The 12,870-nt window shown below is 39.1% G+C and overlaps 1 protein-coding gene across 3 annotated transcripts in view; it reads left to right on the plus strand.

Moving 5' to 3' along the window:
* The window catches only part of LOC131042462 (SAGA-associated factor 29 homolog A), a 215,044-nt gene that overhangs the window by 94,184 nt on the left and 107,990 nt on the right, over window positions 1-12,870 (plus strand). For all 3 annotated transcript variants that reach the window (XR_009105261.2, XM_057975746.2, XM_057975745.2), the window contains exon 7: window positions 1,340-1,493. Coding sequence is in view for 2 of the 3 variants with exons in the window: in XM_057975746.2 (XP_057831729.1) it covers window positions 1,340-1,493 (154 nt within the window). In the remaining variant the exon portion in view is untranslated. The remainder of the gene's footprint in view (window positions 1-1,339; window positions 1,494-12,870) is intronic.

Genomic DNA, 12,870 nt, shown 5'->3' on the forward strand with positions numbered 1-12,870 from the left:
CCTCCCAATCTGTAGGAGACATCTACTGTGCGAACTCCAACCGCAGGCTACAATCTGCGTACAGGTAACGGGGGTTAAGAAGTTTTAAGGTATATATGTGTGTGGACGTGTGTGCCACACACACACATATATATTAATGCATTTTTATGAATACATATATCTCTAATGATTACTTATATGAATGTAGCAATAAAGATAGGTATCTATGTAGAATATGTATGTATATTTAGGATCATTAGAAAGATTAAAGAATATGTAAATGAAGACGTAAATTATGGAATGGAAAACAGTAATGAATTATAAAATGTAATATTAATGTGATTATATGATGGAGGCTATAGGGAAGAAATTCCCTTAGCCTAATGGAGGGATTATGATAATCCTTGGTAGGCAGTATATACTGAATATCTATATGCATATATATGGCTTGGTTGGCTAAGTTCATCCAAGAAGAGACGGATCTGGCCGGTCCCTTCTGATGGACTTGGATGATGAGATGCATCATCTAAGGCAATGAATTGACATATGGTCTTCCTTGGATGGCTTGGGTGTAAGAAATTACACCCAAGACAGGAATTGAATTAACCTTCAATTTCCTGGATGGCTTGGGTGTAAGAAGTTACATCCAAGACAGGAATTGAATTAACCTTCAATTTCCTGAATGGCTTGGGTGTAAGAAGTTACATCCAAGACAGGAATCGAATTCACCTTCGATTTCTTTGATGGCTTGGAACCAAGATGGGTTCCAAGAAGGCGAGCTTCACAGCCGCCTAAGGACATATCTCCGTATGGCATTCGTATCCTTTTTATTAGATAAGAATTGTGATTAGTGTTAATTAAGCCTTTTAAAGTTAAATTGCAAGTTAGATTAGTTATATATATATATATATTTGTTGTATTATATATATATATATATTTGTTGTATTCTAACAATCTATTTTGTAGGACAGTGATCTCTAACTAGTAGGGACATTACAAACATCAGGTGTTTATGTTGTTGTTTCTCTGCAGCATTGCAAAATCCTAAGAGAATTGTTTTATGCCTCTAAGAGTTCTGATAGAAAATAAATGTGAGGTTTTTAAATTATACCTTATTTCATCTTGTTCTAGCGCACTATGTTTAACTTAGTTTCTCTATTGCTTTTGAATGGTTGAATGGGATTCATTTGTAATACTTTTTATGGATTTCCTGATTCCAATAGCTATTGCTAAAACGAAAAGTACATTTTATTTATTCCTTTTATAATTTAAGTAACTTGCTTGTGTTCTTTTTTGGTGCTGTTATAAATATATTCCCAAGCATATTATTCTTAGTACTTATTGTTACAAATTATTTCAGGAAGTACAAGTTACAACCATCTTGCATTATTCCTTTTCCAAAACCCACAGATCCTTCAAGCACACCAGAATTTCCAAATGGGAGACAAGTCTTGGCTGTCTATCCTGGAACCACAGCACTGTACAAGGCAACTGTAGCCATTTCTCATCGCAAGGTAACAGGCTAAGGTTTTGATTTTTGATTAAAGTATAGCTCTGTGCGATATTTGCTTTTGGTTGTTGGTGATTGTTCCGGGTCCTTGTAAAAGTAGTATTCATTTAGATGACCAGTTATTTAGCTGACCATATGGGTTCTGAATTGATTGTATCTAGGCAAATAATCCATGTTTGTAAGGCCTTTTATTTGCTTGAATGACTTATCATATTACTTTTAAAGTCTTTGTTGTGCACAATGGTTTCCACATTGATCAATTATTGAAGTATGCTTCCATGACTAGATATTAAAAGGGAGCAGAGTTCTTCCAAGATACTAATCCATGATTTTGTATGATATATGAAGTTTTGGAGAAACAAGCCTTCCATGCAAGAGACCTCCATTTTATGCTTATTGCTAGAAATGTTTTTTGTTGCTGGACTGTCAACATGTTTCTCATTATTCTAGAGAACATCCTATTCTACGTTTATAATGTTGAAACTGCATGTTCTTGAATCTTGTACTATTAATCTAGATAACCATGTTATAGATTGTGTCATGGGACATGCACATAAAAGAAGAATACAAGGAATTATTGCTTGGTTTCAATCCAAACTATTGAAAAAAATTCTGTAATTAATCATAGCCAATAAGTTCTAGTATTTATCAGTACAAAACATCACTAATTTGGGACTCTACCATCTATATCTCCTCTGTTTAATCAAAACACTATGTAACATTATAATCATAATTCCATTCAATAATGCTAATCAATATAAATTCAAGGATATGCTGGCCCACTCTTTTGCCCTTCATATCCTCAAACAAACATGATTTCCATTAAGGAAGGAGAGAGACAGTGGGAAAATCAGAATCAACAAAGTGGGGCAAACAGATCTCTGATGATAGCTTGTTCTCTAAGCAGAAGCGCCTCAACCTCTCCCTTGGGTCCAACCTAACTGATCCGTGCCCATAGAGATAATTATATTCAGCTATGCCTCCTATAGTTATATATATTATAGAAGCTTGAGTCTAAGTCAGAGAATGTTCTACGAGTCAGCTAATGATCTGAATTAAGATGTTTATTCAGGGGACTATATTAGTTAAGGAACTTAATGTATTATAGGCAGCAATTAAACAAAACCCAAAGAAAACAAGATTGACAATTACCGAATAGTTGAACAAATTAGATTCTCATTTCGACTAAGATGTTTACAAAATGGGAAAATTCTATAGCAGAGATGTATGCCTTCTAGTCTGTTTACATGCTTTGAATTCAACTATTATATAGCTTTACAATACAATAAACAAAATACTTTGTAATGTCCCCTTCTCGTTGATGTACTTCCAGTGGTCCAATGGCCTATTCTTGAGACCCGTAGGCTATGTGGAATGAAGAATTAGGGTCAAACATTGATGAGGCGAGAACTTATTATTTTTAGTAAGTCAGGGGTTGGCTGTTTTGGTGATACTGTCCTACTGAGCTTTCCATGCTCTGTCACTGGGTGCGAAGATCATGCTTTTCGGAGCAGTAGTTCATGACTTACTATTTTTTAGTAAGTGGTAGTATGGAGTGTTTCTATTTTTGGCAGTGGACAGGGTCCTGATCCTGCAACAATTCGGTGGTCTTCCTTGCTCAGCTTCATCCTGGTTTTGTTAATAATCAGTATTGGAGTCATAAGTGATGTAATTAAATATTATTTCCTTATCCTAAGGTTTAATATTTAATTAATTTGATTATTGTTGCTACTGATTAATGACTTTGGGGAATTGTGCATAACATGATATCTCCTAAGTGCTAGGCGAATTATTTATGTCTGGAAGGGGGACGCCAACATTAAAATGGGAGATGTTATTTATTTCAACAAAGTATTTGCTTAGTCAAATCGTGGTCCTTGCTGCTTGGCGTGAGGTTTGACTTGAAGTATGGCGCCATCCTTGGGGTCCACTTGGGTAAATGAAATGCAAATGGGAAATATGAATTTGTGAGCATTTGCATTTGAATTTGGTGGAGTTAGAAGTTATAAATAAGAGCCTTGGGCTCTCATTTTTGCTATCTTATGAAATTGCATCGTTATGTTGCCGGATTGGCAATTGAAAAATCTGAGCTTCGAAGTGTGGCTTCCTAGCTAAGTCTCAGTTTCGTACTTGGAAGATAGTACCTAGCTGTGTCCTTGTATTTCCAGTGCTGTTGGTGAGTCAGTTTGCAGATTGTGGAGTGTTTTGTGTGGGATTGGAGTGTTCTCTGGTTGTTGGTCGCGGAGCTGCGGAAACTATATTTTGCTCATACCTCTTGGCCAAGCGATTCCATCATTCTGGGTACCGACTCATCCATCTTTCTTGATATTGGCGATCCATCTTGTAAGTTTTTAGCACCTTGCATTGAGTATGGAATTTTATAATGCAAATTGAAATTCTCTGGTTAGGCATTGGGTTTAGGGAGTGCATTGGGATGCGTGCTAAATAAATGAGAGTGTTTTGATAGCTTCCCTTGGGTTTGTTTTCATTGTTGCTGGTATAGTGTTGATTTAGAATTGATTTGAGGTGATTTGGGTGAGTATTGAGGGAGATATGAATGTTTTAGTGCGTTCATGGGCTGTTGGTTATGCATTTCCAGCCTGTAGTTTTGATGTTAGTAGAGTTTCATATTTATTCTCTTGGATGTTCAGCGTTATTCTTCTACTCTCACTCTCTCTGTTATTGTAAGGTTAAGTAGTAGTACTACTAGCCATCCTAGCTTGTAAACTCTCATCCTGCTGAAAAGTGGAAGAGGCTGGCTTGCTGCCTATTTCAGTTAAATTGTAATTCAGTTCTCTCGCTGCATAAGCAGTCGAGTAATGATTGGTTGTAATGGTCCTCCCGCTGCATAAGTGGTCAAGTTGAGTTTTCTGTAATTCAGTCCTCCCGTTGAAATACCGCGGTTGAGTGATTTGTGTTTGCTGTATGTTTCTCTTGGCTGGTTCACCGCCAAGTTTCTTGCTGTCCCACTAGATAAGCGGAAGGGGTTGGCTTGCCACCCAATATTGTATTCACTTTATCTTTTCAGTAGATATGAGATCTAACGATCCCCTATTCACCGTATGCTCTCACCTTCCCATATTGGGCACTTGGTGATCAGAAAGTGGAAGGGTTGCAATTTTCAGCAAGCTTTGAGTTTATGTTTTCTAACCTTAACGGGTTATATTTAATATCCGGGATATTACATACTTACTTAAAATAGTAAATTATGGTTTTTGGTGAGAACTCAAAAATCACCACATGTCAATTACCCATCGCTTTCTTAGAAGTTGAAATGGACTTTCAAAGAACAACAAGATTTTTAGAAAACCAAAAATATTTTTGAAGCTATTTAATTTTGGTATCCCTACTACTTAGGGTTATAATTCTTAGCCCATTTTGTCGAAATTCAAAGTTTGTATATGCATTGAGCAGATTGAATTAATGAACGAATGAATGTTTTTAATAATGTCCACGAGGCCAAACAACCTATGGGACCCACAGATAGTTAGCAAAGGAGGCATGCAAAGGCCGAACAAACCCACATGAAATATTGTGACTGTTAAATCTTCTCCTTCTGCATCTTGGATCTTTTGCTGTGTATCTTGATTAGGAAATCTGCAACTCTTGTTATCTTTTCTTCATCAAATAGGTTACTCAAGGTGTTTACATTTAGTGTCTCAACATAGTTGATCCAGATGTCATTGTAAGTTGAACACTCCATGATATAATGCCATCAATCTCCACCACCCCTTGAGTGCAGTATCTACATCTTCTATCTTCCTATTCCTCTTTGGGTATCATCCATCTCCCTGTTTGGCATCTGAGTTGATGTGAGCTGGTCCTTATCTGAGCAATTAACATTATTAGATTTAAAACTAAGTAAATCAGGTTGGACCATAGTATAAATAGTGTTCAGTGCTGACACCACCAATTTCAACTTTGGAGGGCCTCAAAAATACAAAATACAAAAAAGTGGAAAATACTAAAAAATAGATTTTCAGATTTTTTTCCTAACCATTTGGATGACCTGAGATATCTTCTAGATAGCTAAATATTGTAAATTACCATCTTGAGTGAGGTGTAACTAGTCCGTGTTGATATATTGTTGGTTTCTTTTTAACCAGACACATCCAGTTTGTAATTGCCTTTCAATCAATATATATTTTTCTAATTATCAAAAGATAAATAATTTTCAATATAGAGCTAGGTCCCTCTTAGAAATGGTCCGTCTTAAACAAGGTCTACATATCATGATCTGGGCCTCATCTCAAGGAAATTTAAAAGCTACAATTAGGTTCGATCATATGCTAGAAATGGGCCCTGTTTTGAGACATGGAAAAATAATTAAAATTGAGCCTTTTCTCACCTTTATTTAAGGATTCTTTTTGAACTTGTAATGTCTCCACTTTGAAATGTAATTTAATAATAAATAATAATAATAAAATTAAAATACACAAGAATAAAAATATTAAAAATATAATTAAATATAATTAAATTTGATTAAAGTTAATGAATGGTCAAAAGGCATGAAATGATAAGTTGTGAGACCCCCAAAGGTGAGGTATAAAAGGGAGAAGAGAACTCATTTAAAGGGGGGATAATCTGGGAATCAGAAGTGCAGATCTGATTGTGAAAAGTTGTGTCCCTTTCAAAGGGCAGAAATAATGAAGAGTTGCACACTTTCAAAAGGGTGCTAATGGTGAAAGGGCGTGTCTCTTGCCAAAGAGCATATATGATGAAGAGGTGTGACATCTCCCTCACATTGAGAGATATAAAGGAATCAAAAGCATCCAGTGACATCACCATTGATTAGATAAGATCAGAACTGTTATTAAGTTACAGGCAGTAACATCCTTGTTCTTGGTGGCATGCGTGGGGATGTGCTGAATGTGTATGCTTAATATATGAAGCCTGATAATATTCTTACGCAGAATTTAGTGCTAATATTAATATAGACTGCAATATGTATGTCAGTCATACTTAATTTCAGAAACAAAAATAGTACATAAAAGACATATATATATAGCCAGTTCTTAGACTTTTGCTAATACCTATGGAGGTTGGGAATAATTTGTGTAAACGGAAAGGCGGTCTAATTCCAACCAATTAGGTAGTCCCGAGATGGGGTAAGGATAAGATTCCGTAAACCTTGAGGGTATAATCCCGAGATGGGGAAAGGGTTTGCATCCGTAAACCTTGAGGGAGTGTAATGTCTCCTTCTCAGTAAGGAGAAACTAGTGGTCCATTAGCCTATTCTGGAGACCCGTAGGCTGATTGGAATCAGGAATTAGGGTGTCCTATTTTTGTGGAATATTGCGTGAGCCAATTGATGCTTGTCTGGTAGGGATTCTTTGATTCCGATTGTGGATTCCTTCTGGGTTTTTTGAGGGCTTCGTAGTGGTATAACATGCATCTTGTTCTGAAGTGATTTTTGAACTTATTATTTTTAGTAAGTTGGTGGCAGTTGACTGGATTTTGAGGTTTTCTTGGGTTTTCCGAGCTCATTCATGGAGTGCGACGAGCATGTTTTTTGGAGTTGTTTTCATGACTTACTATTTTTAGTAAGTGTCAGTTCAAGCAATACTATTTTTGGCAGTCTTGGGTAGACCTCCAATCCAATTCAGATTAGTGATTTCCTGCACTTTAGTTCGCAGTCTCATTTGGTAGTGATCAGTAGCTGATTTATAATTTATTAATTAAATATTATTACTTTATCCTTAAGTTTGATATTTAATTATTTTACGGACAATTTTGGAAAAGAGTGCATATTACTGATATTTTCCTAAGTCAGGAAGGCGAGTTATTTTGACTATATATTGGATGCCAAAAAGTGCAAAATTCAGTAAGTTATAATATTTTTGGATGCAAATGTGGACTTAGGACAATGTGGTGCGATTTATGCCTAAGTGTGGACGACAAGCATGGGGGCCACTTAGAATGAAATGCAAGTGAGATTAAGGGGAATTTGGCACCATTTTCTTTTGAATTTGAGATTAAAAAATCTATAAATACACTTTTGGGCATCTCATTTTGGTTATCTTGGAGAAATTATAATGTTATGTTGCTGGAATGGTGATTGAGTTTGAGCTTTGGAGTTGTGGCTTCCTAGCTTGCATAGTTTCGTACTTGAAATACAATACCTAGCTGATCAGTGTGCTTGTTGGAGAAGTTTTGGTGTGTTGTGTTTTCAATGTGTTTAAGTGTTTTCTTTGTTGCTGGTTCGTGTGTGCTGAAGGTGGTTTTTGTTCGTGGTTCCCTGTGTGCTTGATGTGTGGTTTTGGGTATTTGCTCCATCTCTTCCTATACTTTGGGCAATAAAGTTCACCATTTTGCGGATCTTGAAAAGCTGATTTGGATTTTATGTAGCAAGTCGAACTTCCTAGCAGGGTCGTCCCCTTTCCTTGTCTGCCTCGGGTTGCATGCAGTTTGTTTGTGGTGTTCGCGGTGCAGGTTTGAGATTCTATTTGAGTTGTCAATGCTATATCTCTCATTTGCTTCTGTTTTTGTGCGATTCGGAGTTGAGTTGGAGAAGTTATGAGCATTTTGGGGTGTGCGTAGCTTGCTGGTCTGTGTGTTTTCTGTGTGTGTTATTGATTTTCAGAATTTCATAGTTGTGTGTTGTAGAGTTTTTTGGTGTGAGTAGTCTAAGTTGGTTGGGGAGTGTATCTATTACTATTGCAGCTGTTGGACTTGTTATCAGCACTTGATTCTTCATTCTATATGATTTGTAATGCTTGTTAGTAGCACTAACAACAAAGTTTTGTTTTTTCCTAGTCCCACTGCATAAGTGGAAGAGGCTGGCTATGCCGGCTATCTTTGGGATAGTGATATTTCATGAATTGATAATCCATAATGTGCATTGTAAAGCTAGTTAGTAGTACTAAGTACTAACAACCATCTTTTGGATTATTGCTTGTAGTCCCACTGCATAAGTGGAAGAGGCTGGCTTAGCCACCTATTTTGAATATTGTAATTTTGTCCTCCCGTTGCATAAGCGGTTGAGTTGATTGTAATGTTGTCCTCCTGCTGAATAAGTGGTGGAGTTGATAGTTAATTTCATTTCTAGTCCTCCCGCTGCATAAGCGGTAGTGTGATTGTTCTTCAGTTTCTTGTATTTTCCTTGGCTGGTTTATTGGCAAGTGATCTTCAATATTCTCCATATCTCGCTGGAAAGTGGAAGGGGTTGGCTTGCCGCCCAGATATTGTAAGCAATTTTCGGTTTGCATCGAACGATCCCTTATGCACTATATGCTCTCACCCTTCCAGATTGGGCTCTCGGTGATCAAAAGGAGTTAGGGTTACTTTCTGCAATATTTGAGATTTTATTTCTTACCCTAATGGGTGTTTGTATTGTTTGCAATTTGAAAATAATAGAAAAAAATTAAGGGGAATATCACTTAGAGGCTGTTGTAGTTTGGTTTTTCAACACTATTATCACAAAAGCTCTCACCCTTGCTGATCTATCAACTCAACAACCTTGTGAAACATGGAAACAACCCCAAAGTGTGGGACCTTGCGCAGCGGGGTTGAATCTCTGGAGAAGGCCGACTTCCTTCTCAATCCACGTGCAGGTGTTGAACCAACTCAACACTTTAAAACTAATTCCTAAGCCTATCCTAACAACTTGCAGAGGTAAAGGGAAGAAAGAATGCTTGAAATAGAAGAAGGTGATGCACCAAAAAGAGTTTGTTCCTGTCCCCACTGAGATAACACAAAGAATTAATTGAAACACCTAGGAGATGCACAAACTTCAGTTGCATGAGTGACTCCAATGCATGTATGGAGGTTAGAATTCACTGAGTTTCAAGAGGGGAGAATGATTCCCACAAGTCACACTCAGAAAACAAGTTAACACAACATATATAGAGAGAAAAGCCACAAGACATACACCTATGATGAAGGTAAGAAAACATACACATCATGCATAGGTTGAAAGAAGGCAAGAATGGTGATTTTCAATTAATTATAGGGCCAATGGCAAAACTTAGAGTTGCATAAATGCAAGATAAATACAAGAGAAGTGGGAGAGCATGGGATAGCTCAAGCCAGTAGGGAGAGAACCCCTTACAATGAGGGTTTAGAGCTTTTATATAGAAAAAATGGTTACAAGGGTGATCATGACCCCTGCATGTCAATCTGGAAGTGCAGGGAAGTGCATGCACTTGACTTGTACATGCAAACAACCTAGCCATACCCGCAAAGGGCAGTCTTGAGAAGGTGGATTGACTAAATTTCCAAAGTCAGACATGACATAAGTCACCAAGCATGGCCCCGTACCTCCCTTGATGGAAATCCTGCCCAAAACATTTAATGCACCCTTGTGGCTCCACAAAAGAAAGTGCACAAGTTACCAAAACTGTCGGAGCATTTAAAGCCTCAAGTGTCGATTACACCATCTAAAAGTGTCGCTAGTCGGAAGGAAGTCCGGAGACTTCGGAAGCTCGGACTCCCGAAGTGAGGAAGACAAGGGAAGGAGCAAGGAACTTCGGAACCTCAGGGTTCCGGAGTTCCGGGATAGAGAGAGGAAGAGAAGAAAAGGAACTTCGGAACCTCGGGGTTCTGGAGTTCTGGAGAGAAGAAGGGGAAGCGAGGAAGAGAATTTCGGAACCTCGAGGTTCCGAAGAAAAGAAGGAAGAAGGGCTAGGAGGGAACTTTAGAACCTCAGGATTCCGAAGTTACGGAGAAAAGAAGGGGAGGGAACTTCGGAAACTTGGGGATCCGAAGTTCTGGGGAACTACGCAAAGGAACTTTGGAACCTCGGGGTTCCGGAGTTCTGGGGAAGGGAAAAAGAAAAGAACTTCGGAACCTCGGGGTTCCATAGTTCCGGGAGAGAAGAAAAGAAAGGGAGAGAAGGAGAGGAACTTCGGAACCTCGGGGTTCTGGAGTTACGGGAAAAGAAAGGAGAGGCAGCAAAGGGAAGGAACTTCGGAACCTCGGGGTTCCGGAGTTTCGGAGAAGGAAAAGCGAGAGAAAGGAAAGAGAAAGAACTTCAGAACCTCGGGGTTCCGGAGTTTCGGAGAAGGAAAAGCGAGAGAAAGGAAAGAGAAAGAACTTCAGAACCTCGGGAGTCCGGAGTTTCCGAGAACTTAAAAAGGCTAAAGAAAGAACTTCGGAACCTCGGGGTTCCGAAGTTCCGGGGAAGAAGAAAAGGCCAAGGGAGGAACTTCTTGCGGACAAGGCAACACTTCACACTTCATGATTTTTCTCTCCTTGATCAACTGGGGCAGTGTTGGTCCATGGAACATCTCTCTAATTGGTTCTCACTGATGGACCAAGGGTGTCATAAAATGACAATATTTTTGGCGATTTTTGCGGGATGCTTGCCTGCTAAGCACGAAGTCCAAAAGCCTTAAGAATCCATTGGGCATTGAGTCATTGAAAAGACCTAAAACATGTGTGTGCCATCACGTGGAGGAGAACGTGGCATGTGCATAAGCACTTATGAAAGCAAAACAACTTCTAGTCTAATATTTACATAGTCATCAACACCCTCTTTAGATGCAGGGCTTGAGATGAATCCCATTCACTGGGATTGGAAGAACTTCACCATCAAGCTTGGAGAGATGAAATGCATTGGCCTCCTTGCAACTAGTGATGACATATGGGCCACTCCAGATAGCATCAAACTTGGAGTGTCGCCCAGCTTTGGCTTTGTCTGCATCCCACTTGAGAACTAGATCTCCTTCTCTGAAGACCCTATTAGTCGCCTTTTTGTCAAAAATCTTCTTGACCTGCTCTTGATGAGTCTCAAGTGTATGCATAGCCTTACGCCTAACCTCCTCTAGCTAGGTAACTCAAGGGAAGTTGGGAGTTTTGCTTCCTTACCGTATACTAGAATGAAAGGGGAGTTACCAATCGCCCTCTTGGGTGTGATCCTGTCCGCCCATAAGGATGTCCTCAACTTAGTATGCCATGCCCTCTGATTGTCTTCAATTGTCCTTTTAATTATCCTGATGACGTTTTTGTTTGAAGATTCAGCTAAGCCATTACCCTGAGGGTAATAGTTGGATGATGTCTTCAAGTATATACCATGCTTAACTACCCAAGAACTGATTTGGGTTCCAACAAATGCTCTGGCATTGTTTGATATGATGGTGGAGGGGACACCGAATCTTGTCACAATTCCCTCAAGGAATTCCAACATTGAGGCCTCAGTGGCATCCCTCAATGCAACTACCTTTGTCCACCTAGTGAAGTAATCTGTTGCGGCCAAGATCCACTTATGGCTAGCACTAGAAGGTGGGTTTATCATGCCAATGAAGTCTAAACCCCATTGTGCGAACGGTGGATCTGCTTGGATGGGGTGAAAGAGGTACGACAACTAGCCTTTGCTTCCCAGAGAAGAGAGCACATTTCTTGCAATTCTTCACCCATCTATGTGAGTCACTGAATAAGGATGGCCAATAATAACCAACCCTCATTATTTTGATAGTCGTAGTCCTTGTAGAGAATTGGTCCCCTGAAGAGCCATCATGAAATTTCTCTAACAATTTGCTGACTTGGTTTTGCTCGATGCATCTTAGCAAAACTCCATTAGATTCTTTTCGGAAAAGAGTGCCATTCACTAAGACATAGGGAATGGACTGCAACTTGAAGTGTCTTCTTTTGGTCCGTTCTAGCCCTCGGGGGTATCTACCTTCCATTAAGAAGGTGGTCATGTCACTTACCCAACTGAATTCAGTGTTGTTGCCAGTTGATTGATCCTCTTGTAACACAAGGGCGACCTCTGAAGTAGTGTCAAAAGATTAGACAAGCAGTTCACATAGGCCCCTGCCTCTTACAAGTTTGGCGATCTTGATGTTGATGTCATATTCCATGACCTTGGTTATCCACCTAGCCCTCTTCTCACTGATATCCTTGTTTAGAAGGAAATCCTTGACACTTGCATGTGGAACTAAGAGCTTGATCCTGTTGTTGGACAACATGTGCCTGAACTTTTTTAATGCCTTTACAACAGTGAGGACTTGCTTTTCTACATAGCTATACTTAAGCTCATAGACTCATAGTCCTTTAGCCCCTCACTAAAGAAAGCAATAGGTTACTCCAAATTGCCATTGTTCAGCTGTGTTAGGACAACTGAGATGTTGGATTCTCCTCTGAAGGTATAGAGGATAAAATCCCTTTTGTAATTAGGATTGACAAAGGTAGGGGCTTGAGCAATTGCTTGTTTGACCTCTTCGAAACCGACCCTTCTCTCCTTGGTCCAACTGAAAGCCAAGTTTTTCTTCAACATGGAAGTGAGGGGTTTTACCATGGTGGCAAGGTTGGGAATGAACCTCCTCACAAAGTTGATCCTACCAAGGAAACTTTGCAATCCTTTCTTGTGATTGAGGAGTGGAAGAGAAAGAATAGCCTCCACTCGCTCTGGATCAATGGTCAAACCCTCCTTGGATGTGATG

The sequence above is a fragment of the Cryptomeria japonica genome, chromosome 1, assembly GCF_030272615.1.
Source record: "Cryptomeria japonica chromosome 1, Sugi_1.0, whole genome shotgun sequence".
NCBI classification, from domain to species: domain Eukaryota; kingdom Viridiplantae; phylum Streptophyta; class Pinopsida; order Cupressales; family Cupressaceae; genus Cryptomeria; species Cryptomeria japonica.